The 27,885-nt window shown below is 48.4% G+C and overlaps 2 protein-coding genes across 5 annotated transcripts in view; both read left to right on the plus strand.

Moving 5' to 3' along the window:
- Window positions 1-11,758, plus strand: part of MED26 (mediator complex subunit 26) — a 51,709-nt gene extending 39,951 nt beyond the window's left edge. For 3 of the 4 annotated variants that reach the window (XM_066270745.1, XM_066270772.1, XM_066270763.1), the window contains exons 2-3: window positions 8,069-8,143; window positions 8,465-11,758. In XM_066270745.1, coding sequence (XP_066126842.1) covers window positions 8,069-8,143; window positions 8,465-10,117 — 1,728 coding nt within the window. In that variant the 3' untranslated portion in view covers window positions 10,118-11,758. Of the gene's footprint in view, window positions 1-3,047; window positions 4,205-8,068; window positions 8,144-8,464 lie in introns of those variants that run through there. The other variant, XM_066270754.1, reaches the window with a different exon arrangement.
- A 1,383-nt stretch (window positions 11,759-13,141) lies between these two features.
- SLC35E1 (solute carrier family 35 member E1) lies at window positions 13,142-27,250 on the plus strand. The gene is made up of 6 exons (XM_066270784.1): window positions 13,142-13,626; window positions 13,927-13,997; window positions 16,036-16,173; window positions 18,959-19,084; window positions 23,679-23,924; window positions 24,397-27,250. The coding sequence occupies exons 1-6, from the start codon at window positions 13,221-13,223 to the stop codon at window positions 24,601-24,603; spliced, it is 1,194 nt and encodes a 397-aa protein (XP_066126881.1). The 5' UTR covers window positions 13,142-13,220; the 3' UTR covers window positions 24,604-27,250.
- The last annotated feature ends 635 nt before the right edge of the window (window positions 27,251-27,885 follow it).

Raw genomic sequence — 27,885 nt, forward strand, 5'->3', positions numbered from 1 at the left:
AGTTCGTGCGGGCTGTACTGCACAGATGCCCAGCACAGGTGGTAGGGGGACTGGCCAAACAGTGAGGCAGGGTGAGTCCACTCTTAGTGTGTGCCCTTAGGGCAAGCATGGCCAACAGTTTTTCCCCCGGGCCAGATTAGAAAGAAAATTTTTTCACGGCCAAAATATTAAAATTTAAAAATGTTAAATACAAAAATGATTCAAGTAAACAAAATTTTATTGTGTAATTTGTTTATGAATAAATGTGAGTGAAAAAATTTTTAATATACAATATTATTTTAATAAAAATATAATTACATACCATATAAATAACCAAACTGTATCGCAATCAATTGAGACTATTTAATTAATAGAATGAGCTTGAAGGGGTTATATCGCAAATAAAACAATTATTTCGTTTTACAAACAGCCTGGATACGTTTTCAGTTACCAACTGTAGCTATTGTCTCTATTACAATGCCACTTGATTCAGCACACTTGACCATAAAAACAAGGAATTGTTTGACCTTGGGTGCACATTGGCAAACTCCGCCTAAAGAATGTGGGTTTCATATCACCGCTAAATGACAAACAATTCATATCGAGTACAAAAGTTGTAAATCTTTATAATGGAATTTTTTAAAAAAATAAAGAAGTGCCTGACCAGGCAGTGGCGCAGTGGATAGAACGTCGGACTGGGATGTGGAGGACCCAGGTTCGAGACCCCAAGGTCACCGTTCGAGACCCCAAAGTCACCAGCTTGAGCGTGGGCTCACCAGCTTGGACCCAAGGTCGCTGGCTTGAGCAAGGGGTCACTCGGTCTGCTGAAGGCCCACGGTCAAGGCACATATGAAAAAACAATCAATGAAGAACTAAGGTGTTGCAACGAAAAACTGATGATTGATGCTTCTCATCTCTCTCTGTTCCTGTCTCTGTCCCTATCTATCCCTCTCTCTGACTCTGTATCTAAAAAAAATAAAAATAAAAAGCAAGTATCGCAAATCCATCCAACCAATTATTGGAAGTTAACCCTAGATTAGTCACACGCAGAATTCTTTTCCACGTATCACTATTTTCTTAAATATCTCGATTTCCAATAATCAAAGACGCTTCAGCTTCTGAGTAGCTGAGATTTTAAAGTAGCGGAGAATATTAAAAATTTAATCACAGGCTGCATAAACTCATTATGCTGCCGGATGTTGGCCACGCCTGCCTTAGGGCCTGGAAGGGAATAGGCTCCAGTGCCATCATTGTTTACTAAGTGGCTTGCAGCTCAGAGTGAGCCTTGGGGGTGTGGGCTGAAGCCTCTGCTTTGTGGGAGGGTGTGGGTCTCCCTAGCTGTCAGAAGGAAGGCAGAGGCAGCCTGGAGGCCATCTGAAAGTGCTGCTGGGTTTGAAGCTGCTGTCCCGGTGTGGCTTCAAGGAGCTTTTTGTAACCTATGCATTTCCCTGTGGTAGTAGGTTGGGGAGAGTATATGGGTGGGAGGCTGATGTAAGGCCACAGCCTACCACCTTCTAGCTGCATAGTAAGCCCTGGACCCTAAGTTTCCTTATCTATAATGTGGGGTTTCAAGGATGAAGAGCTGGAGTTTGGACCTTGGAGGAGCCCAACAAGTGGTGGTCCTGTGAGTCAGACTGGGTGGTCCCGCTGGTGCTCAGATCTTGGGGATTGCAGGGTTTCCCCATTTTTACTACAACTGCACATTAGCAAGAGGTTGGGTATTTCCAGTGAAGTGGGACCCCTTGATGCATGGAAAAAGAGTGTGAACCAGGAGCCTTACAAACTCTGAAGCTTGGTGTCTCGGTTCCTTGTTTCACAACGGGGTGGAAATCCCCCCCCCCCCCCTAGTTACTCAGGCCTTACGGTTTACCTACACATCTTCTGAAATAGAGCAATGGTATCCAAAGATGGACAGGGTTTTGGTGGGGGTTGTGATCAGCCTGTAACATCAAAAGCCAGGGACCCTTCTTACCAACCCATCCTTCTCTGGAGAGCCCTTGTGGACCCTATAGCATAGCAACTTCCACATGTGATGGGTGACTGCAGGTATACCTCTCCTGCATGAAGGAGCTAGCTGCACAGCCAGGTTCTGGCTTTCTGGACCCTTTAGCAGGAAGACCCAGAACCCAGGGCCTTTTCTACCTTGGAATGCTGGCTGTACTGGCACTACGGCCTGATAATTGCAATTCGAGGTTAAGGAGCTGGAGACACTCACTGTGGAACCACCCAGCCCTTGGCCCTCTTCCCACACAGGACCAGGTGGTGCAGCACAGCCACTATGAGCAATTGGAAAACAGGTATCTGCTCACTTCACCTCCACAGGGCTGCCCAGTCACTCCAGGGCCAGTGAAGTGCCCCATCCAAATGTAAGGAAATAGGTATATTTAGTAACCTTTTTAAGATTGTGGTAAATTTCAAACAAAATTAGAATAATGTAACCATTTTGGCATCAGTAGATACCAACTTAAAACTGTACTTACTAGATAAACATTGTTTCCTCTACCCTGTCACCCCCCACAGACACCCAAGTGGGTTATTTTGTAGCACGTTCTAGGTGGTATAATTTCTTAGTAAATAGTCTAAAATGAGTCATTTGCCCTGACCAGTTTGCTCAGTGGTAGAGCGTCAATTCGGTGTGTGGAAGTCCTGGGTTCGATTCCCGGCCAGGGCACACAGAAGAAGCGCTCATCTGCTTTTCCACCCTTCCCCCTCTCCTTTCTCTCTCTCTCTCTCTTCCCCTCCTGCTGCCAATCCTGCATTGGAGCAGTTGGCCCGGGCACTGAGGATGGCTCCATGGCCTCCGCCTCAGGCACTAGAATGGCTCCCGTTGCAACCAAGCAAGGCCCCAGATGGGCAGAGCATCGCCCCATAGTGGGCTTGCTGGGTGGATCCCGGTCAGGTGCATGCAGGAGTCTGTCTCTCTGCCTCCCCGCTTCTCACTTCAGAAAAAATAAAAGAGTTTTTAAAGATTAGGATGAACAGTGTATCTTTAATGTTCACGTGGACCATGGTATGCTGTGGAGTTTTGCATGCTGTGGAAATTTGTACAGGCTCTGTCATTGCTCCCATGTGACCCAGGGTGTGGGAGGATAGGGATGTCATCTGAACAGGAGTGATAGCACCCTGCACTGCCATGGTTCAGACTCTTGCCCAGGCCGTTGCCTGTGTGTCTGATTCCTTTCTTCCTATTTACTGTGAGTCAAGCACAAATGTCTCCAGTTAGGCTGGCAGGAGTGGTGACTTAGGTGCTGGGGGGCCTTCTGAGAACGAAGGCTGTTTTGTTTCCTTTGTGCCACTCTTGGTTTTCATGTAGTGGAAAGACCCAGTAAGAGTCCCAAGGACTGGATCAGCAGTGAGGAGCCTCTCTTTCCTGGCCTCTAGTGAGGGGTTGCTTGTGTGTTTGATGCTGGAGACACTGGCTGCTTGAATGGACATCCACGTTCAAGCTGACTGGCCTGTGTAGCTGATTGTGCTCCATGAATCTTAAGCATAAGAACCATTAGCAAGATGGTTATGGATTCATTTCCACCAGTAGTCATGGTTGACTTCGTAGACACTTGTATCACACACTTGGAGTGACTTCCTGCCCTTCCTTTGCATTGGACACCTCAAGGTCCTCTCTTGAGTGTTCACCATTGCCTGGCCAGCCTTGCCACCTCTGCTTTTCCAGAGTAGCTCTGTCCCATCTTGCACCTCCCCTGAGGACATTTAGGTATTCTCCATGTGTGTTGGGGGGGGGGGGCAAATCCCACCATGCTGAGGGTTCCATGGTTGAGCAATATTTATTTCTAATAAAGAGGCCAAATGCTGAAAACAGTGGGTTGAATGAGTGGGCTGGGGTAGTGAGCAGTTCACACAGGAAGTCATTATTGGCAGAGAAGGGAGGTGATATTATGCTCACTAATTGTTCAGGAAATGCAAATTAATTCGCATCTATTGAGGGAGCCCTAATGAGGAAGTAAGAGGCTGCAGGTGCTCAGACTCCCTGATGTGCGTATTCTGTCCCTTTTGGGAATGCTAAGTGGCAGGTAGCATCCCAAGGCAGACATCCAAAGGAGGGGTGAGTCTTGGATGCACTAGGCTATTTCTGACAGCAGGAGGCTGCATGTGGCCTTCAGCCCTGGCCTGCAGATTTGGCCCAAAGCGGCTCTGAGGCTTCCTCCCATGTAGGATGGAGCAGTGTGTGTGCTGTGGTGATGGGAACATGGTGTTTTTCTACATACAGGTAGGTGATCTATTGGAGTGGTGGTAGTTAGCTTCCACTGGAGCTGGAGTTGACAGAAAGCAGGTTACATTCTCCTGCCATCCTGACTCATGTCATTGTCTTCATTCTGGTTCCCTCTCCCGTCTCCAAAGCTTTGTTGCCATCTCACCATCTCCCAGAGCCCTGGGACTCAGCTGTCCATCCTGAGAGACCCCACTGAGGAGATGCCTTTACCACAGGCATGCTTGGCAGCCTTTCAGTTGAAACCCACCATCTTGCTCTGAGGACCGTGCTGGGCTTTGCAGTCCTGGAACCTGGGTGGGAGCCTCCCCTTTGCCATATCTCCTTGGCCTCTGTACTATGCACAGGTTCTCTCATCCAGGGTGGGAGGCCTGTCACTCCTGAGTGGGTGAGAGCTGGGTTAGTAAGGCAGGTTCAGGAGACTTTTGTCTGGGGTCAGGGCCACTGCGTACCAACAGGCTGGCCGGAGTTACACTATCTCTTGGGTCTGACGACTGGTCTGACACTGCACACACACACACACACACACACACACACCCCGCCCCAGGACTCCTGCCTATCTAATGTGGTAAGGGCCAGGGCTTGGGGCCAGACTCTTGGTAGCATTTCTCAAGGTCTACTGACTGACTATCTAGAATGCCCAGGTGCTGCTTCCCACACAGTGGTCAGTGCCCTCTCCATCATGGCCTTAGAGGGGGGATAGCCAGAGGATAAGCCCCCAAGGGTGGTCCCAAACTTCCATGCACCTGGAGCAGGAGGGAGGCAGAGGATACCATTTCTACAGGGCCGAGGGCCTCTCTGCACATCATTCAGTCATGACAGAGCCCTTTGGTCTGACCTGTCTCGCTCCTGTGCAGCTTCTAAGGAGGGTCCTGGCTGTGGGGTATCTGCAGCACCCACTGGCTGCCAGCCGTGGGCTGCCCAGGTGTTCCATCTCTCCCTCTTGTCTGTCATTGGGACAGCATCTGGTGTCCAAGGACAAGGACACTCGTGCTGCTGGGCTTGCTCTGCGGGGACTGCTGGTTCAGGAGTGTGTGGGAACCCAGGGCTCAAAATATATCAGAGTGAGGTCACTGGGTTGGAGATAGGCCATGTGGCAAGCTGGGGACCCTGTTGGTCCAGAATCCCAACGCCAGGGAGCTGGTAGCCTTTCTCTCCTTGTGGGACTGGTCTCTTCACTGCAGTCTCCTCTTGTACGGCATCCCTGCCTACAACCCGATAGCAGTATGGAGGAGTTGATTGCATTTCCTCTTGGACACCCTCCCTCAACGCAGCTTGAAGTAGCATTTTAGAGACAGCTGCTGTGTTCATGGCTACAGCCCCAAATGAAAAATATCATGAGATGAGGCCATGGTTGCCAGGGTGCAAGTTGGCCCCTGGCAGAGGGGCACTTTGTGAGAGCTCTGTCAAGCACACTGAAGGGCCACTGTCGTTGCTCTGTGGTCACTGCAGTTTACATCCAGGCTGCCTTTAGCTGGAAATGGGGCAGGAAAGAAAAGCCAGGAATATACAAGGCCAACAGAGTAACAGCCCCCAAGGATGTCCATATCCTAGTCCTTAGGACCTGGGCACATGGTACCTTACATGGCAGAAGGGACTTCAGTGACTAAGGGAGCAGACCTGGATTGTCCAGGTAGGCCCAGCCTGATGTAATCTTTACAGGCAGAGACCATTTCCTGGCTGGTCAGAGGGGCAATATGCTCTGCATATTGCTGACTTTGAAGTTGGTAGGGGCAGGGGGGGTGGCATGGGCAAGCCCAGGAATGCAGTGCCTCCCAGAAGCTGAGAATGGCCTTCAGATAACAGCTACAAAGAGAATAGGGACTCCAGTTCTGCGGTACTGAGGAACTGAATTCTGCCAACATCTGGAAAAACAGTAAACGGACTCTTGACAGCCCCTCAAAAGGAGGGCAGTCTGCCAACACCTGGACAACAGCCCAGGGAGACCTGAGCACACTCCTGACCTCTGAAACCCAGGGTGATCCGTGCATTTTGTTTAAGCTGCTCAGTTGTGATCATGTATGAACACTTGGGCAGCAAGAGGAAACTGATACACCACAGTGCTGGCAAGAAGGTGGGAAACAGGCTTCCTCACCTTTCAATGGGAGCAGCCTCCCTGGGGCTAATTACAGTAGTCCGTGGCCTTGGAGCCCACACCCCCTCTGGCTGCTTGTTAGCCCAAAGTAAAGGTGGTGATTGCAGCTTTGTAACAGCCAGTGGAAACACCTAAGTGTCCCTCAACAGGCCCTGCTTAGTGGGACTCCCCTCAGTGGAAGGGTGAGCAGGAGAAGGAGTCTGTGCCCCCGGTATGTTTCACATGTTAAGGAGAAAGAGCAAAGCATAAAATCATGGTTTTTTGTTTTGTTTTTAGGCTTGTGTATGTGAGGAGTGTATCTGGGAAAGCTACAAGGAGATGCTGCAGTGGCTAGGTGGGAAGTGTATCTTTCCCTACTGTATCATCTACATAATTCTGCTCTAGTGTGTGTGTTTGTGGGATGGAGTGATGTGCTCACTGTGTGATTTTGGCGGAGAGAAAGTTTACTCGTGGAGTGAGCTGGAAACCTGAAGCTGCTGGGTTTGTGGAACTGCATTCTTTACTTGTTCTCTATCTAAATCCTTCAGCAGAATGTTTTATCAGTATGTACTCCCTGGCCAAGGCTTGCCTCTTCATCAATGCTGTCTTTTAGTAAGCCCAAGTTTTTAATTTTGATGAAGCCATTTTCCAGTATGTCCATTTTGGGGGATGGTTAGTGATTTAGGACTCCTAAGAAATGTTTGTCTACCCCAGGGTGGCCAAAGTCTTCCTTTTTTCTAGAAGACTAAGAGTTCTGCTTTCACATTTAGGCCTGGGGTTCGTTTTGAATTAATTTTGAGTTTGCTTGTGGTGCTTGGTGCAAGTGGAATCAGCCTTATATATTTTATGTGGCACTTCCCTTCCCATGGTTTGAGCTCCACCTTGTTGGTGCACAAAAGCTGCAGTGCTCATTTCTATGGCTCTTGAATTTCTTGCTCTGTTCATTCAACTCTTAGAGGACACTGGTGTCATAACATTTCAACAATGACCCGCAACTTTCTGTGTCATCTCCTATCTGGAAAATGTGATGATAATAGTACATATCCTAGGGTTGTTGTGACCACTAAACAAGGTAGTGACATATGTCAACGTATTAGTAGGATAGGGCCTGTCTTGCAGCAAGTATCATAAAGAGATGTAATTGCTTGGTTATGAGATATACGCAGAATCTTGCACCAGACAAAACCTATCACTCCCAGTCAGCTGGGCCAGGAACTGCCTGGCATTGTCAGGTACATTTCTGCTAAGTGGGCATGTACAGCATGTCCACTTGAGGGCCCAGTCTGTATTCCTGATTACTAGGAGACCAGAACACTGGTGCTGCCCTTCTGTGTTTTGTCCAGTGTGTCTGTATGTTCCAAATTGGAATCCTCGGGGTTCTGTAACATCTGTATTCTGACACTTCGCAACTTTTTGCCCTTTTTATGGTAACTTTGGGTGAATTGTAAAGGTTAATGTAGCCAAATCTGTTGTATTATTATGTATTGATCTTTAATAGCTAGTGCATTTAAGCCTCTCACCCCATCAGATGGCAGAGAGTGCTTCTCCTGGATCAAGAGCAGATCTTGTTTCATAAATGTCATAAGTTTTGGTTGTGTGACAGCCCCTCAGACATGTGGGCATGTATGTGGGTGGGAATTTGAGTGCTGGGTGCCATGTTGGTCCCGGAAACAGGTGTAGGAAAGGGTCTTCAGTGATGCTGACTACACTGGCTCTTGGTATGAGTAAGGTGGAGTGGGCTGGGATAAGGGAGTAGGACAGGGACGTGATGAGTGGCTCTTGTCTTGCAGATCCAGAACATGGTGGCGGTGTTGGAAGTCATCTCCAGCCTGGAGAAATACCCCATTACCAAAGAGGCACTGGAAGTGAGTATCTCCAGCCCACAGCATGTGTTTGAGAGTGTTGTCTTTCCTTGGGCATTGCAGAAATGGGGTTGGGAGTGTTGGTTCAGTCCCACAGCTGGGGCTCCATCGTCTTCAGGATGGCCTGCACACGGGGGTGAGGGAGGTAGCAAGGGGTGGCTGCAGTGGGTGACACCGGCCCTGGAATCCTAGGATCTGAGAACTGTATTTGAAAATTTAGATGTCACAAATTCCCTGTCAGTTTTGTGTCCAATAGGCCAGTGGTTTAGGGGTCATAGGGAACTCCTTGTTTCAAAGTGTGTCACGGTCTCTCTCTGGTTGTAGGAGACGCGACTTGGGAAGCTCATCAACGATGTCCGCAAGAAGACTAAGAACGAGGAGCTTGCCAAGCGGGCCAAGAAGCTGCTGCGGAGCTGGCAGAAGCTCATCGAACCCGTGCACCAGAGTGAGGCAGCGCTGCGGGGGCTGACAGGGGCCCCTGGCTCTGCTAACGGGGGCGCCCACAACTGCCGGCCAGAGGCAGGGGGAGCCAGCACACCCAAAAGTATCCATGACCTGAAGAACCGCAATGACATCCAGAGACTGCCTGGGCAGCGGCTGGACAGGCTGGGCAGTCGCAAGCGCCGGGGAGACCACCGTGACTTAGGCCACCCTGGGCCACCTCCCAAGGTCTCCAAAGCAAGCCATGACGCCCTGGTTCCCAATTCATCACCTCTCCCCACCAATGGGATAGGTGGGAGCCCTGAGAGCTTCCCAGGCCCCCTGGACAGTGGCAGGCATGTGGGCCCAGAGGGCAGCCACCTAGAGCATGGTGAGAATGACAAGCACAGTGGCAAGATCCCCATCAATGCCGTAAGGCCACACACCAGCTCCCCAGGCCTTGGGAAACCCCCTGGGCTCTGCTTGCAGAGCAAGGCTGCAGTGCTGCAGCAGCTGGACAGGGTAGATGAGACCCCGGGACCTCCCCACCCCAAGGGGCCACCTCGTTGCTCCTTTAGTCCCCGGAACTCAAGGCATGAGGGTTCCTTGGCCCGACAACGGAGCCCATATACACCCAAGGGCTCTGTGCCCAGCCCCTTGCCTCGACCCCAGTCGCTTGATGTCATGCAGGTGCCGTCACCACTGCCACTGGCACAGCCATCCACACCCCCCATGCGGCAGCTCGAGCTATTGCCCAGTGCCGAGAGCCCAGTGCACTGGCTGGAACAGCCTGAGGGCCACCAGCGGCTGGTGGGGCCAGCCTGCAAGGCAGGACTGCCACCGACTGAGTCCTTCTTGCCCCGGCCTGGCTTCTCCCCGGACTCCTCCAGGGTAGACAGTGATGCAGCCTCCTCCAGTGGCTTGGACAGCAGAAAGAAGAAGAGGTATCGGCCTCGAGACTACACCGTGAACTTGGATGGCCAAGTGGCCGAGGTGGGTGTCAAGCCTGTCCGATTAAAAGAGCGGAAGCTCACCTTTGACCCCATGACAAGACAAATCAAACCTCTTACCCAGAAAGAGCCAGTGCGGGCAGACAGCCCTGTGCACATGGAACAGCCCAGGACAGAGCTGGACAAACCTGAGGTCAAGGCCAGCCTCCAAAGCCCTTTTGAGCAGACGAACTGGAAGGAGTTGTCACGCAATGAGATCATTCAGTCCTACCTGACCCGGCAGAGCAGCCTGCTCTCATCATCGGGTGCACAAACCCCAGGGGCCCACCACTTCATGTCTGAGTACCTGAAGCAGGAGGAGAGCACCCGGCGTGGGGCCAGGACACCACATGTGCTACTGCCTCCAGACCTACCCACCGACCTCCCAGGGCTGAGCCGCCAGGTCACGCAGGACGATCTGGACAAAATCCAGGCCCACCAGTGGCCAGGGGTGAACGGGTGTCAGGACACACAGGGTAACTGGTATGACTGGACACAGTGCATATCACTTGACCCGCACGGTGACGACGGGCGGTTGAACATTCTGCCTTATGTCTGCTTAGACTGACTGGCCCCTCAGCCTCTAAGTGCATTCCCACCTTGCAGTTAGCGGGAGGGTGGCCAGGCCTGGAAGCCTCCAGTGGTTTAGAGCCCGTCCGAGGTAGAAGGGAGTGGCGGGGGGGTCTAGAGGTCTCTCTGAGCTCTTTCCTCAAAATTCTCCTTTTGTGAAATGCTGCTACCAGTTTACTAACAAAATTACAAAGGAAGGACCACGTGGAAGGAAGGCCGGCAAAGTGAGTTCAGAACTCTATAGCAAACTAGCTATAAAAAGTGTCAGTCCCCCACCCCAGAAGAGGTGTGGGCACTTCCCAGTACCCATGCGCTGGGACCTCAGTGGCAGGCAGGCCCAGAAAACCTGTGGGAGAAGTTACCTTTAACACAGCAACAGAAGCACGCATCTCATCTATCTGCGTTTTCTGTTCTTTAATTTGGCCCTGAGTGTCTGAGGCAGAGGGCAACCCCATAGCCTCTGCATACCACCTGGACAGTGTTTCCATTGTGGTGCCAGAAGCATCTCTGATATAGTGAGCTGCTGGCATCATGTGGGCCACTGGGTCAGCCAGTTTGACCCACACTCCATGGGCATCCACATGTTAGTATCTGGTTTCAGTAAAAACCCAGTTTTTAAAGAAATGCTGCAAAATTTTAAGTTTTCTTAGTTTACTTTATTCCCCTCTTCCATCACCACCAGCCAAATAATTTTCATTTTTCCTTTCCTGCATATTATCTAGAAAACTTCACATTTCTAGAGTCTCATTCTCAAAACATGTTCCTGCAGGTGCTACTGGTGTGTAAAGCTGTACTGTTGTTGAGGATACCTGTCTGTGTGCTGGAAACACTCATGACCATTCCTTTAGATTCGTTTGCCTTATGGTTATTGTCATAACGCGATTTGCAAAAAACAAGGAGCCTTAGTGAATGTACAGTACCTAGACTTCTGTGTTCTCAGGATGCAGAAGGGAGCAACTTTGCTATTGGTCCAGTAAGTGGACATCTTGTGATATATATGTGGAAATAAAACAAAAACCATTTGCACAAACTGGTCTGAGAATCATTTCTAATTTGGTTTTTTTACAGCCAAATAAGCCCTTTGTGGATTCTGGATGAAGCAGGAAAACCTGGACCCTGTGTCTAAGATTTGGGCCCCACAGTGAAAGTGCAGGGAGGCAAGCAGGCAAGGTGACCAAGTCAGCCTACTAGCATTTTTTTTTCTTTTTTCAGTGATAAACACAGAAACAACAGTCTGTGCTGTATGTACTGTGATCAAGGATCAAACTTCTAACCTTCACATACTGTGACAATGCTCTACCCAAATAAGCTCTGTGGCCAGGGCCAGCCTGTTAGCATTCTCTCCACCTGCCTTTCATTCATTCACGACCACATGTTGCCTCTCCCACCTCCAGAGTCACCTGCTGACTTTGGGTGACAAAGACTGAGGATCCACATCAAGGAATGTTACCCTTTTCCATCCAGGCCTCACCAGCCCCAGAGAGAAGCCCTCCCAAGCAGGCTGTGTGACCTTGTGTTACCCCTAAAACATCTGTACTTTTTCAAATGGTGTGGTGCAGAGCTGTGTCTGGCAGCATACCTCTTGCCCCTGGCCCCAGGCTGCCAACTACCCATGCAGGCCTGGAGTTTAGATCTGGCTGGTGCTGATTTTTTAAAAAATAACTTTTCTCCCTTGACTATAAAGCAGCGGTTCTCAACCTGTGGGTCGCGATCCCGCCGGGGTCGCGATCCACAGGTTGAGAACCGCTGCTATAAAGTGATAATCACTTAATCCTTCACCCTTGTCCCTGGAACCATAAGCTTTGGTTTTCTATTTTTCACTCCAGAATAGGTCATCGTGGACATATCTACTTAATTTCACAGATGAGGAAGCAGCTACTTCTTAAGAGGGGCAACCCCACAGGGTGACCCAAGAGGTCCAGGTACTATTAGTCAATCCAGAACCACAGTTCCAGAACCAGTGGGGATATCTGGCTAGCCTGGTGCAGGACACACCCACCCCAAGAGGGCAATCTGAGTTTGAACTTCAACCCTGCCATCTACCAGCTATGTGGCCCACTTCACTCCTGTGTACATGTCCCTATTTGGGATATGCAAGTGTTTATTCCAGAGTTAATGAAGTCTAAGTTAAATATCCAGTTTTTTAAAAAGCAGCTCAATAGAACCATCTGTACTGTAGAATAGTTACTTTTTTAACTCCATTGTGTATATTTTCTAATCCGTAATGTAGCCAGCCCCACTGCCCTGCCAATGTCCGAGAAAGTGAAATTAATTACTCTGTGACAAAGGGTGGTCTGTGCAGCTGGAGATACTAGGGTGCAGGTTGGTGTTCTATCAGTATCTCCTTTCCTCAGACCTGTTAAGCTAACATTTTGGAGATCAATGGATTGCCACTTTATAATTTGCCAAATATGGTGACTATAAAAGATTTTAACGCTGTCTTAATTTCCCACGCTGGGGCGTCAGCTTGAAGGCGCGGCACCTCCCTCTCCCACAGAGCCCTGGAGACAGTTCTCGAGAAAACTGCCATGTCTGGGCTTCCGTCTGCGCCTGTGAAATGGAGAGTCAACACCTACCGCACAGAGCACGTCGCGGCGGTTCCCAGGACGTTGTCCCGAGGACCGACCACGGGAGTCCACTCCGGTTTGCAAAAAGGATTTATCTTCCTACAATTTGGTTTTTCACCCTGTGTCCGCCGCCGCCTGCCCACCAGAAATCTGGTTAAGGGCGCCAGTGTAGCGCGATGTTGAGGTGTGGGTCGCGAGTTCAACAGCCAGCTCATACACGCTGGTGCGGCGAGGCTCTTGCACGCCCACCTGTCCCGCTCCAACTCTCGGTCCCAGGCCAGCCCGCTTCCCTACAACCCTGCGCGGCTCATAGCCGTCTCTTCTTTTTCCGCTTCCGGGATAGGTTCCGCCCGTTTCAGGAAGCTCACCAGCGAGAGGCGGGGCCTGTGCTCGTTACGTGATGGCGGGAGCGGTGGTGACGTTAGGCAACGACCAATGGGGAGCGGAGTTGGATGGCGCGCCCGCCCCTTCGGCTCCGTCCCTGCCCTGCGTCCGGCGGTCCAACGGGCGGGAAGGGGTGGTCGCTTAGGTAGGATGGCGGCGGCCCCGGGCGCAGGGGCCCCGAGTGCAACGGGCGGCGGCGGTGGGGCGCGTGAGGGCGCGCGGGTAGCGGCGCTGTGCCTGCTGTGGTACGCGCTGAGCGCGGGCGGCAACGTAGTCAACAAGGTGATATTGAGCGCCTTCCCGTTTCCCGTGACCGTGTCGCTGTGCCACATCCTGGCGCTGTGCGCGGGACTCCCACCGCTGCTGCGCGCTTGGCGCGTGCCCCCTGCGCCGCCCGTCTCGGGCTCTGGGCCCGACCCGCATCTGTCGCCCGGCCCGCTGCTGCCTCCGCGCTTCTACCCGCGCTACGTGCTGCCGCTCGCCTTCGGCAAGTACTTCGCGTCGGTGTCGGCGCACGTCAGCATCTGGAAGGTGCCGGTGTCTTACGCGCACACCGGTGGGTGCCGCGACCAGTAGTGGGATGTTGACTCACCTGGAATGCTGGGCTGGGGGCCGCCAAGGCTGTTAGCACGGGAGGGACAAAGCACGGGGTCTCAGGGAGCGGAAGGGCTGAAAAGGGAGCTAAGACCCGAACAGGACGGACCACAACCGTTGGGTTGGGGGTAAGTCCCACAGAATGAGGGCTGAGGAGGTTTAAAGGGCTAAGCTGTCCGCGGAGTACTTGGAACAGACAGACTCTCAGGGTGGTCCCCGGTTATAGGGTGGACACTTGACTGACCCTTACTTCTTCTTGTAGTCAAGGCCACCATGCCTATCTGGGTGGTGCTCCTGTCCCGGATCATCATGAAGGAGAAGCAAAGCACAAAGGTAACCCAAGAGGGCTCTGGGCAGGTGGGGACTCCCAAGGGCTTTCAGGAAGTTGCACAGTTGGTGACGTGGTCCAGGCTCCTGGCCTGCAAACTGCCAGGCTTCCTGTTATAAGAGAAAGTCAGTTTAGATGCCTTTCGAGGCCTTTTTGCTAATTTTTTCAAATCACCCTGAGGGCAGTAGAGTGTGTATCCCAAAATTGTGTCGGGGACACTGCCCTCTCTCTCTGGTGACCACGTTCTTTCCTGTTCTGATTCCCTACCTTGAGTATCTGGTGGATGATGACATGGTCCCGTTTTGGACAGGCACCCATTTTCTTCCATTGAGGTCCAGGATGCTGACTGCCAGAATGGAATAGTTTCACTTCTTTGACAGAACGGTTGGCTTTCTGGGGTCAGAAGTGAGATGCTAGTCAAAGGAGTATGATTTTGGCAAAATTCATCAAAGTATTCTAAATAAAAGCAGCCAAGAATTAGGAATGTCCAAGAACAGAAGTTAAAATAACACACAGAACCCAGGACTGTGTAAGGAAGATGCTTTGGGCACAATCCATGGTCTGTTTAATATGCCAAGCCAGGGTATTTCCTGGCTTAGGCTGAGCAAAGCTGTGGATTTAGCCAGAGACAGCCTTGCCCATGTCCTTAAGTGGAAGTAGGACTCCTGTTGTCCCAGCTGGAATCCATTTCATGCTGGACAGAGCGCCTCTTTTCTATGTGGTTGCTTTCTGGCATCCTGTATTTTACATAACTCCGAGCAATGCCCTGGATCAGCTTATAGAAATTGGGCCACCTCTGGCGGAATATCTTAATTCAGCCTATGTTTTCTCCTGCAAGACCTTGGTGGGTATGTTTTGCTGCCTGCCTCCAGGGTAAAGTCAGATATGACTGGTCTGAGTCAGAGTTGCCCATGTAGCTGCATCATCACTCGATATCATAGCATGTTTATCAGGTTTCTCTGTTGTACGGGACATTGGACCTGGCTTGGGCAAGGAGCGGGAAACTTCACCTAGTGAGGAAACAGTAGGGAATGACTTGGGCAGGAGTCTGATTATGATGGAGTAAGTATGGATCCACCCTGTGAGGAAGATAAGGCAAGTCATTCCAAATCTCAAGGGAGGAAATGGGACTTATAAGGGGAGAGGCACATGCCTGAGGCTGATAGCCAGTATGGGAAGCTGGAATTCAGAGTCTTTGCTCTGCTGGGGAAGGGAATGGAGGTCTGGGAGAGCCTAACCACCCTCTCTTAAAATCTCCACAGTCTTTGTAGGAGAGATGAGCTGGGAGTCAGAAGAGCTAAATGTCAGGAATGGGTTCCATTTCTCTGGAAATTGGTAACTGTTTAGCCAGCAGAGTTCAGGAGCCATTCCATGCATCAGGCCCTGGAAAGCTTGGACCTTGTGGAAGGCCTCTTATCACTGCACATTCGTTCAGCCAGCAGTTCCTGGGTACCTGATGTGTGCAGTGAACAAAGGGCCTGCCTAAAGCAGTGCAGGGACACAGATGATGTAATATATACACTTATAATGGGTGGAGATCTCTGTGCCCAGGAAAACTCAGCAGAGGAACCTGATGGGGTGGGGCAGGGGGGTGCAGGATGGTGGTGGGGAATTGTGTGTGAACTGAGGCTTGAGGGGGAAGGAGCTCTTCAGCTAGTGAAGGCTTTGGGATAGTGTTGTGGAAAAGGGAGTCTCCCAGCCTCGTGAAGCATGAGGGTTTGTGACCCTGGTGTTTGGTGGCAACAGCTGGCTAGATGTTAGGAGCAGCCCTAGTTTGTGGCCCTGAGCAAGGGTTATTAATGGGGGTGATGGTGTAAGGACTGAGTCTGCCCACAGGGACACAGCCCTGTCCCAGGTACTCTGATAACCATTTGCCTTCTCCCAACCCCAGAGCATTGCTGTCACAGCTAACACTGTTGTCCAAAGGGATAGGTGTTGTCCCTTTGGTGAGGGAGGAGAGAGCAGCTGAGCCTTCTCCCTGACTGACTGTTGTGCAGCCCAGCTCAATTCCAACTGTCAGCCCTTCCTGCCCTCCTCCCACAGGTGTACTTGTCACTCATCCCCATCATCAGCGGCGTCCTGCTGGCCACTGTCACCGAGTTGTCGTTTGACATGTGGGGGCTCATCAGTGCTCTTGCTGCAACACTGTGCTTCTCACTTCAGAATATTTTCTCCAAAAAGGTATTTAGGCACTATTGGTGGTATGCTTGGTGATTTGGGGGTACGCAGGTTGCATTTGAAAAAGTAGCCAAATATGGCTTTCTTTGGTGTTGGAGAGAAAAAAGTCATATTGTTTGCTGATTTTCTATTTTTTTTTTTTTAAGAGACTATGTTTTTGCCATGGCCAGATGGCTCAGTTTAGAGCAGTGGTAGTCAACCTGTCCCTACCGCCCACTAGTGGGCGTTCCAGCTTTCATGGTGGGTGGTAGCAGAGCAACCAAAGTATAAATAAAAAGATAGATTTAACTATAGTAAGTTGTTTTATAAAGATTTATTCTGCCAAACTTAGCGAAAATCCGACATAAAGTACTTGGTAAATAATTATTATATGCTTTAACTTGCTGTAACTCTGCTTTATAAATTTTACAAAGTAACCTTACTTCCCTACTTTATAAATCACCATTACTGTGGAACCGATGGGCGGTTAGAAAATTTTACTACTAACAGAGATACAAAAGTGGGCGGCAGGTATAAAAAGGTTGACTACCCCTGGTTTAGAGCATCATTACGAAGTACAGAGGTTGCCGATTCGATCCCCAGTCAGGGCACATACAGGAACAGATTGATACTCCTGTCTCTCTCTTCTCCTTCCTCTCTCACTAAAATCAATAAATAAAAATTGAAAAAAAGCCTGACCTGTGGTGGCTCAGTGGATAAAGCGTTGACCTGGAATGCTGAGGTCACTGGTTCGAAACCCTGGGCTTGCCTGGTCAAGGCACATATGGGAGTTGATGCTTCCAGCTCCTCCCCCCTTCTCTCTCTCTGTCTCTCTCTCTCCCTCTCTCTCTCCTCTAAAAATGAATAAAATAAAATAAATTTAAAAAAAAAAAATTGAAAAAAAATAAAAGAGACTGTTTTTTATTTTTCTAATTAATTTATTTTCAAATACAAGCAAAAGTTTATTTAGAAAGCCACAGAGGTACAGTTTGACCTGTGGTGGCACAGTGGATTGAATGTTGATTAGGACACTGAGGTTACTGGTTTAAAACTCCGTACTTGCCTAGTCAAGGCACGTGAGAAACAACTACAAGTGATGCTTCCTGCTCCTCCCCCACCACCTTTCTTTCTAAAATCTTTTTTTTAAAAAGGAAGAAAGGAACAGAGGTAGACAAAGTGAGCCAGCTGGGCTGTGTGGGCTCAGGAAACAAGTTCCAGAGGAATAAGAAGGGCCCCTGGAGCTTAGGAGAAAAAACAAAAGGTACACACCTTGAGGGAAGAAAAAGGGGGAAACTGTGGGTAAGCTCCAGAGAGGGTGGGCATCCCCTAAAAAGAAGGGGGTGGGGAAAGACAGGAGAGAGAGGGTGTGCTGATTGTTTTTTATTATACAATTAGCATATGCTCAATGTGAAAAAGTAGAAAGAGCTCAATGGAAAAATTAGAATTAAGCACCTACTATGTGCCGGGCACTGTAGTCAGTAGGTGCTAGTGATTAGAGATGAATCAAGAGACCTGCCTCCCTGCCCAGGGCTTTTCATGCTATTGAGTGAAGTCACAGTATTGCCCTCTAAAGCAGTGGTCCCTAACCCCGGGCTGCGAACCACTACCGGTCTGCAGAGAAAGAATAAATAACTTACATTATTTCCATTTTATTTATATTTAAGTCTGAACGATGTTTTATTTTTAAAAAATGACCAGATTCCCTCTGTTACATCCATCTAAGACTCACTCTTTTTTTTTTTTCTTTTTTTGTATTTTTCTGAAGCTGGAAACGGGGAGAGACAGACAGACTCCCGCATGCGCCCGACCGGGATCCACCCGGCACGCCCACCAGGGGGCGACACTCTGCCCACCAGGGGGCAATGCTCTGCCCCTCTGGGGCGTCGCTCTGTCGCCTGGGGCAGAGGCCAAGGAGCCATCCCCAGCGCCCGGGCCATCTTTGCTCCAATTGGAGCCTCGCTGCTGGAGGGGAAGAGGGAGACAGAGAGGAAGGAGAGGGGAAGGGGTGGAGAAGCAGATGGGCGCTTCTCCTATGTGCCCTGGCCGGAAATCGAACCCAGGACCTCTGCATACCAGGCCGATGCTCCTACCACTGAGCCAACTGGCCAGGGCCAAGGCTCACTCTTGACGCTTGTCTTGGTCACGCGATACATTTATCGCGTGATACACTTAAAGGCTGGTCTGTGAAAATACTTTCTGACATTAAACCAGTCCGTGGCCCAAAAAAGGTTGGGGACCACTGCTCTAAAGAGAACTAATGCTAGGGGCATTTTTAGAGTTGTAATATAGATACATTTCAGAATTTTGCTTTGCTCTTAACTCCGGTAATAATCACGCTTTTTTCGGGTTCCACAATTAATGCAGTTCTATTGCAAATGCAATTAATTTCCAACTATTCATTGTTAACTAATGCAGTAATTTACAGTGTTTATCTCTCAGGTTATTCCCTTATGATTGGCTATAGTTCTTGGGGTAGAATATATGAGATGTTTACGGCTCTTGATGTACTTTACCTGGTTATATTCTGAAACCAATATACCAATTTAGTGGGATTTCAGAGTACCTGTTTCACTGTAGCTCTACTAGCATTGAGTGTTGTAGGTTTTTTATTTTTCTTTTCGTGGTCCTTCGTGTATAAAACATTGTGCTTTTGGGCATAAGCTGTGTGTCTCATCATAGGGACAGGTTTGGCAGTCAAGGTCAGATGTCAGGATTAATGTATAGTCGCAGTGTTTGGAGTCTGAGTAATTAGAGTCCTTCTTGCCACTTACAGTGTCGATTGGCCTTTAAAGAGATTTCCTCTCTTCAGGTATTGAGAGACTCACGGATCCACCATCTCCGGCTGCTGAACATCTTGGGCTGCCACGCCATCTTCTTTATGATCCCCACGTGGGTCCTGGTGGACCTCTCAGCTTTCCTGGTCAGCAGTGACCTGGTGAGTTGACCAGCACTGAGAACACCCTTTTCTTGACTGGCCCCAAAGTAGATGCTTTGTCATGGAGTTATGCCTCTCTGTTCACTTTGGGACATTTGGGGCCTCTGACAGCCCATTCTTTGACTACTCAGCGCTCTGTCATGACAGGTGTGCAGTCGAAGAGGTTGGTTTCCTTTGCATTTTCTCCAGCATGTTAGATCCCAGCCACTGATAGCAGTTGCCTTTGCACCAGCGGTATGAAAGAAAAAACTGCCAGCATGGGGACTTTCCTGTCCTGATAATCTGGTTCAAATCTTACTCTGACTTTAAAACTGCTCAATTCCTTTCTTGGTATCATCTCCGTAAAAATTTTCATGTGCTCTGGTTGTAGCTATAGCTTCCTGAGCACAGGAAGTAGTGTCTTCCCACCACCTGCCAGGCCATCCTCCAGAGTGTGCTAAAAACTAATGCAGATCACAGTGATAAGAAGGAGGTGTGCATAGAGTAAATGTTTATTAGGGCTTAATGAGGTCTGACTGGTTTCTTGACATTGGTCTTTAATTCTTAGCACCACCTGTTGATGTAGTGGAGCTTATCTCTGGTTACCAGGTAAGAATACTGGCTCCTTATTCTAACTTCCCTTCCACATTGATTAGCTGTGATTTTTCTGTTTCATCATCAACCAGGACTAGTCTGTTACCTTGAAGTATAGTACATGAGAGGCAGTTCAGTGCTTCTCTTTTAGTTACCATTTTCAGAGTCAAGAGTTAGAACTGACTACAAATATTAACCAGTGAGTTGAGGGTTTTTTTTCCTTTTTGTGGGGTAGAGGGGGGTTCTTTAATTTTTTTTTTTTAAATGTCATTATGAAGTTGTGTTACTTGTATTATTTTCATATGCAAATTAACCTGTCTTAGCTAATGGAATCCTTCCTATTGGCTCTCTGTCCTTCTGACAGCACATGTCAGCCTTTGGCAGCTTCTAGTCCAGAATGATTTCCTCCTTTATCTGTGCACCTCCAATCTCAGACCTGCCATCAGCTACTCCTTTGGTAACCCAGGTTGCTTTTAATGGAAAGTGGTAGTTAGAAACACAGTGAGTGCCGAGTGTGTTCACTGCTGTTGGGCTATCATTGCTTTTAAGTCTTTGCAGTGAAACACTTAGGAAAGAAGTATTTGGGGGCAGAAGGGAAATTCATACCAATTCTTTCCAATTCCAATTTAACATCACAGAATTTGTTAGTGCTTTGACTTTTTTTTAAATTTCTATCTTTTTCTGGAACACTTAGTTTCTTGCAACATTTCCTGTTCACTTACACTACAGTTATTCACATACATGATTCTACTATACACACATATAATTGCTTCAGAGTGAGAATCCCCAGGGAAAACTGCAGGTCAAGCAGTGAGACAAGTTTAAGATTTCTATGCAGCTCTACTTGTCCTTAGAATGTGCTCCATTAAAAATGTGCAGCAGGCCCTGGCCGGTTGGCTCAGTGGTAGAGCGTCAGCCTGGCGTGCAGAAATCCCCGGGTTCGATTCCCAGCCAGGGCACACAGGAGAAGCGCCCATCTGCTTCTCCACCCCTTCCCCTCTCCTTCCTCTTTGTCTCTCTCTTCCCCTCCCGCAGCGAGGCTCCATTGGAGCAAAGATGGCCTGGGCGCTGGGGATGGCTCTGTGGCCTCTGCCCCAGGCGCTAGAGTGGCTCTGGTCGCGAGAGAGCAACGCCCCAGAGGGGCAGAGCATCGCCCCCTGGTGGGCGTGCCGGGTGGATCCCGGTCGGGCGCATGCGGGAGTCTGTCTGACTGTCTCTCCCCGTTTCCAGCTTCAGTTAAAAAAAAAATGTGCAGCAGGTCCTTGAATAATGTTTTGTTATAGCGTTGATGAGATGCTGTAGGAACTTAACTCTTGTTTATGTCTTATTAGCCAATGGTAAAACCGGTTTTGTTAATATGTCCTTTTGCTTAAAGTCTCAGAACCTGATGATGACATTGAAGACTTAATATACAGTTGAAATACTGTGTTCTAAGGGCACTTAATGAAATAATTTTTTCACAGTGTGCCTGTGTCAACAACTTGTGTTGTTGGGTTCCTTGTGTTTTTCTCTTTTAGCATTGCTTTCTCCCCCCACCAATGAATATGTCAAATCTTTATAATTCCAAATCAAAATATGACAAGATTTATTCAAAGATACATATACTGTATTCTCCCTCGTTCTTACACAATAGTTAGAAAAGAACAACTTGCTTTTATTACTCAATAATATGTCTTGGAGATCATACCATATTGAGGTATTTGGGTCTTACTCATTTCTTTCATTGGCTGCATTATATTGTTGCTAGGTTTGGTGTCAGTTCTCTTATACTGTCCTGTTATAGTTCTTTGGTGCCCCTGTGGTGGGGGAGAGCCAGCTGTGTCCTCCCACAGCCAAGGCCAGTGTGGCCTGGAAATTGGCCTGCAGAGAGCAGCTGCCACCAAGCAATTGTGGCTTTGCTGCCTGATAGAACCATGCTGTCTGGAGACTAATCTGTCCTCAGAGCAAATGTTGTATGTGTATGTATGTATACAGGCTTTGCTTTGGTCTCTTTGCTTTACTTTTTGAGGGTATTTTTTCAGTTTTCTTCTAGATATCACCTCTTTTTGAGTTACTTTTAGTATCCTCTTTTTCTCATTGAGGCGAGATATATATATCTTGCTTTTATTACTCAATAATATGTCTTGGAGATCACACCATTAGCAATATATATATATTATTATTATTTTTTTAATCTTGATGGAGTCTTTTACACTCTAACAGCAGTCCTAGAAGCACACAGGATTTGACAATGCCTTACAAAGACTATTACCCCCAGTTAGGAGCTAAAGTCTGGGTGGCCTCGTACAGGTTACCTAAATGTGTCTTGCTCACTTTTCCAGAGGACCACATGGCCCCTCCCTCCCTCTCAGAAAATGGTAGAGATGGATTCAAGCAGCCATCCTAAGATTGGTCCAGCTCCTGTCCTAGCAGGGCCCCTGTCGTGGGGGAGAGGCAGCTGTGTCCTCCCACAGCCAAGGCCAATGTGGCCTGAAAATTGGCCTGCAGAGAGCAGCTGCCACCAAGCAGTTGTGGCTTTGCTGCCTGATAGAACCATGCTTCTGGAGATTAGTCTGAACTCAGAGCACCGAGACACAGGACTGTCCCAGCGCTGCTGTCTGGGTCACACACACTGAAGAGACAGACAGCATGGGGCTGGCCATGGCTGGGTGTGCCATCCCCAGAGATCATTTGCTGGCCTGGCAGCCCTACCTGTATAGCTTCTTGGTTCCCCAGCCTGGCGGACTGGTACCAAGATAGTACTGTGGAGGGTAGGGAAGTATGAAAGCCATGCTGCGTGCTTTTTAACATCTATCCCTGAATAGATATAAATCCACAAATATTTAATGCTGAGTATCCCCAGCTGCCTGGCCAGAGCAGGGCCTATCTAGTTCTTCCCCATCTGCCTGTGTAGGGGTCAGCCTAGGAACTTTGGAGGGGTTCTGTGATGTAGATGCCTGCTAGTTGTGGGTTAACTTCTGGCCTCCCTTAATCTGAGTGCCTCATTCAAATGAGGGTTAAATGCAGTTCTAATGATGCATCACTCTCTCATATTTGTGTAGCTTGAAATTGTTTTAAAGCATTTTTGCAGCCATGATCGCATTTGATCCCCACATTAGTGGCATTACACAGGCTCAGCAGGGATCATTCCCTGTTGTAGAGACAAGAAACCACGACCAGAGAGGTCAAGCAGCTGCCCAGGGCTTCCAGCAGTGAAGCAGACCCAGGGCCTCTGACTCCCCACCTGGAAGGTTCTTCATATACTCAGTGACTACCTTCCCAGGACCTCCTGTTCTTACAGAATGCATCATGTCTGCTATGGTCTGAATGTCTGTGCCCCCCCCCCCCAATTCACTTCTGGAAACCCAATCTCCAGTGTGGTAGTATTAGAAGGTGGGGCCCTTGGGGTGACTAGATCATGGAGTGGTGGAGCCCTCATCAGTGGGATCAGGGCCCTACAGGTATCCCAGAGTGTGTCCTCACCTCTTCTACCACTTGAGGACACAAGAAAACACCATCTATGAACCAAGAAGCCCACATGACATGGAATTTCCTTTATCTTGGACTTCCAGTCTCCAAAACTAAGAAATAAATGTCTGTTGTTTGTAAGCCCCCAGCCTATGGTGTCTGTTACAAGAGCCCACTCATATTGAGATGACGTTCAGTCAGCACACCTTATTCTATTAACCCCAGAGGCCGGGCCCTCACTGCCTGGGTTCATGCCATGTTCTGTACCCTTCAGAAATCTGACTTCCCTCTCCAAGCCTCCGCTTTCTTGGCAGAAGGGGGAGGTGGTTGGCAATGATGATGATGATGACTGCAGTGATGACAATGGTGGCGATTGTGATGGTGGTGATGGTGATGACTGTTGTGCCATGCAGAGTGTTATGAGGGTTACAGGCTGTGTATAAAGCACCTGGTATCACACTAGGACCCAGCTGGGTCTGCTCCCCACAGGCTGAGCCCAGTAAGCCACTCTGTGCCCCGTCCTCCAGCCTCTGCTAAGTGTGTGACCATGGTGCTGTCTTGCTCCTACTTGTAGACCTACGTGTCCCAGTGGCCCTGGACACTCCTGCTTCTGGCTGTCAGTGGCTTCTGTAACTTTGCCCAGAACGTCATTGCCTTCAGTATCCTTAACCTCATCAGCCCTCTGAGCTACTCCGTTGCCAATGCCACCAAGAGAATCATGGTCATCACAGTATCCTTGATCATGTTGCGGAACCCGGTCACGAGCACTAATGTCCTAGGCATGACGACAGCTATCCTGGGGGTCTTCTTGTACAACAAGGTAAGTCTGGGGTGAAGAAAGCTTCTTGTCCTATCAACACCCAGGGAGGCACCATGAGTTGGTGGAAAGGGATAAAAGGAGGGGCCTCACCAGAATCTAAGAGGCCCAGCTTCCAGCTTTGCCAGACTGGTTTATGGTCTTGGCACAGCCTTTCTTGTCCTGGCCTTCCTTTTTCCACATGCATGACCTCAACCCTTGTCTTGCTCCAGTCATGGTTCTCAGTCCCACTAATGCTTTATCAGGATTTCACTCTCTTGTCACATAAGCTCTGTGAGTTACCTGTAAATTAAGATGGCTAATAGGGAGGGCCAGTTCACTAACCATTCACTGGCCATATCTAGCCCTGCTTGGGTCAACATTTGCGTTGGCCTTGAAGGGTTGCTTGGCTGTGAATCTTGAGTTCCCTCTGTCTTGTTTGCATGTCCTGGGGAAGGAGCTGAATGTCCCACTCACTGTTCTCTTGACCCTGCAGACCAAGTATGACGCGAATCAGGCGCAGAAGCACCTCCTCCCCATCACAACAGGGGACCGGAGCCCCCTGAAGAAGCCCCACAATGGTGTCCTCTTTCCCCAGCATGGGGACTATCAATATGGCCGCAACAACATCTTGACAGACCACTTCCAGTACAGCCGGTCGAGCTACCCAAACTCATATAGTTTGAACCGCTATGACGTGTAGAACCTTGAGGATAGAGTGGGCAATTCTGAAACTTCCTGCCACCTGCCCATCCACAGCAGTACCAGAAACCTCTAACAACCAGTGAATGTACGCCCAGCCAAGGGGACGGTGTACAACCATCAGTGCACAACCATCAGTTGGACCCTGAGGTTCCCAGCCCCCTAAGGCAGCAGGATGCTCTCCCACTGTGAGGACCACTGCCCTCAAGCTCTGGAGTTTCATGCCCTTCCTTCCTGGAGTCTGTCATCTGAGGGCTGTGGCACTACGGAGATCTTGGCTAGAATTTACCTTTCTATGTGGACTTATTCCCCAAGTTGTGTATTTCAGAGTTCTTGTTCTCCTTTCCAGATAGTGTTTCCATGTAACTCTCTGGGAAGGCAGAATTGTTGTGGATACAGTCCTAGAGTGGGCAAGGAGATCGACTCAGTTTCCCCATCAACCCCATGGCTGTTTGTGGTTACTGGCAAACGCTCCCAAGTGGACAGCTATTGCAGTTAGCACTGAATTCTTAGAGGCTGATTCCTTGACCTGAAAGTCAGAGTTATTGTATTGGAATCCAAAGGAAGAGTGGAGCAGGGCATTGCTTCTCTCGGGGCAGTAAGGAGGAAGACTGCAGGGCTGGGTGAGGGGTCATTAGGAAATCATGTTCAGTGTTCAAGCTCTATTTCTGTCTTTTCTGCCTTTTCTGGTGAGTCTTCACTGCTGTGATGACTTAGCAGGAAGTGGGGAGGTGTTAATTTCCTGAGGATCTCACATTTTTTGTAGGCAGTTTTGTAGTTGTGTATATTTATGCCTTGATCCCCAGGAGGGGATGCAGTAAGGACTGGCTTAGAGATGAAAAACCCTTTTGTTTTTAAATGTTTAAAAACAAGAAAAGTTCCCACTGCTGATGCCTGTCTTGACACATATCAGCATTCAATAGGAAACAAGGAGGTGTTGAGAATTACCTCTCACATGACCACAATTGCTAAAAACAATGAATTACGAATATCATCTTGATGTTTTGTGTGATGGACAAGACCCATTCTTGTGGTGTTTACATTGGAATCTAAATCATGTCCTGGAGAAGGGGAACAGAGGGCGGGCACCAAACTAGGGTCTGGTTTGTCCAATCAGATGCTTTGGTCAAGAAAAAGTTGGTTTTGGCAGGTTCACATCATGACCACATGTGCACCAAGGTCCAGGTGGGGTCTCCTTTTTTCCCCTGGCATCATGAAGGACTGTGTCTTCCCTCCTGGAAGAGACCACTGGGTGGGCTGCTAGGTTCTATGGTGATGTCTGCTTTATTCCTTTAGCACTGTAGCCCACAGATGGAACAGGGGTCATCTTTACTTTACATACTGGTGAGACACCTTTCCTGCTCAGAGAATAAGTAACGTTGCTTATGCTTGACTCTTGGTTTGTTTTGATAATTGCAATTTTGTATTTAAGAGGTTGTTTTGTCAACTCACACTGGGCCACTCCTGGAGAGGTCTCGGATGCCTTCTGGCCTGAGTTTACAAACCACCAGCTTCATAAGTCCCTGTTTATTGTCTGTTGTTTGCCTGCTTTCTAATTACTTTGGTCCCATGTTTCGAGATGATTGCTATGTGAAATCTAAAAGGCAATCCTGAAGGGAGTTACTGGTGTTGAGCTCACTGAGTGCCTTCACCATCGGCAGTCAAGTCTACAGTTGGATTTTTCTCACTGCTGAATAACAAATGGGGATAATTTTGCACTGCAAAGACATTACAGTGGTTTTCTTTATGATTAGAGTAACTGACTCCTTGAACATATAATTGAACTCCAAAATGAATTATGCCTCCATTCAATTTTAATGAAATTTCTGATGTTGCTGAAATTTGTATTAGTTTGTTTTCCTTTTCCAATGCAAGGTATGCTGATGAGATAAAATGACTGGTTTTATTAGAGTTTATAAATAAAAGGGATATTTAATTCTGTAAATTTACAGTAAGTACATACACTGGAATGAATGAGATGATCATATTAGATCAAAAGACAAAGACATACTTTTGAGACTTGACAGTTTAGAGCCGACAGTGCCCCCTAGAAGGCTGGTTTTCCAGCCACTTAACGCCCTGGTCTGCCACTCCCCCCCCACTCCCACATTCAAATCTGCAGCTGTTCCCCTCACTCCTCACTAGTGGGATTTGTGGCAGCAAGTTCAGCCTACTCATTTGTGGTATGGTCTGGCCTGCAACACTAACCCAATTCCATTTTACAAAAGGGGAAACTGAGGCTCAGGGCATTTCTGAATAGTGGTTGGATCACTGTGTTGAGACTTAGTGTAGGATTTTTAAGCACTATATTTTAAGTCATTATAAGGAAAATCAAACCCCTGTTACAAAGACAAGAAACCAGAATATGTTTCAGTGAAGCAGCACTTGGAATTTCTGAATTTTGCTGTGTATTTGACATCTATCATGCAACAGGGCCTTTATTATTGCTGGGACGTAACCAGACCTGATTTGTTAAGGGTCCAACAGCCTTAAGAGCAGAGAACATTAAATTATTAAAGGATCTGGAAATTGTAAACATTTTTAAATTGTCATCTGTTTTAAAGACAAATGCTATAAACTGTTCTGTGAGAATGACACTGTATAGTCATTGATGGCATTTACCAAAAATAAACAATGGTCTAGCCTGACCTGTGGTGGCACAGTGGATAAAGCATTGACCTGGAATGCTGAGGTTGCCTGTTTGGACCCTTGGGCTTGCCCAGTCAAGGTACATACAAGAAGCAACTACTACAAGTTGATGCTTCCTGCTTCTACCCTTCTCCCCCATCTTTCTCTCTCTCTTCTACCTAAAAATCAATAAATAAAATCTTAAAAAAAAAAAGATGGTCTCCAGGGAATTGAGAGAGACTGGTCCCAGTTTGTCAGTGAGGGTCTCTTTCTGAGTGACAGTGTGTGTCTTCACTGTGCCCAACAAGACAGACAAGAGGTAGAAAGAGTAACTGACCTGGTTCTCATATTCGAGGGTACTGCGAACTATTTTTTCCTGAGCCAAAATTAGGACCTGTCATTTGTGAATTTATGAGATGGTAGGATAAAACTATAGAAATCACAGCTTATCAATTATGATATGCCTTTATTTATTGAACAGAACAACATGGAAAACCCAAAAATGTGGCAGCTTGTGCTTATGGAGTATATTTGAGGTATAATACCTGCTATATACCCGATGCAATGGTGGGTTCTCACATATAATTTTTTTTTTCCAAAGTTGGAAACAGAGGCAGTCAGACTCCCGCATGCGCCCAACCGGGATCCACCTGGC

Source organism: Saccopteryx bilineata, chromosome 1 (genome assembly GCF_036850765.1).
Source record: "Saccopteryx bilineata isolate mSacBil1 chromosome 1, mSacBil1_pri_phased_curated, whole genome shotgun sequence".
Classification (NCBI taxonomy): Eukaryota; Metazoa; Chordata; class Mammalia; order Chiroptera; family Emballonuridae; genus Saccopteryx; species Saccopteryx bilineata.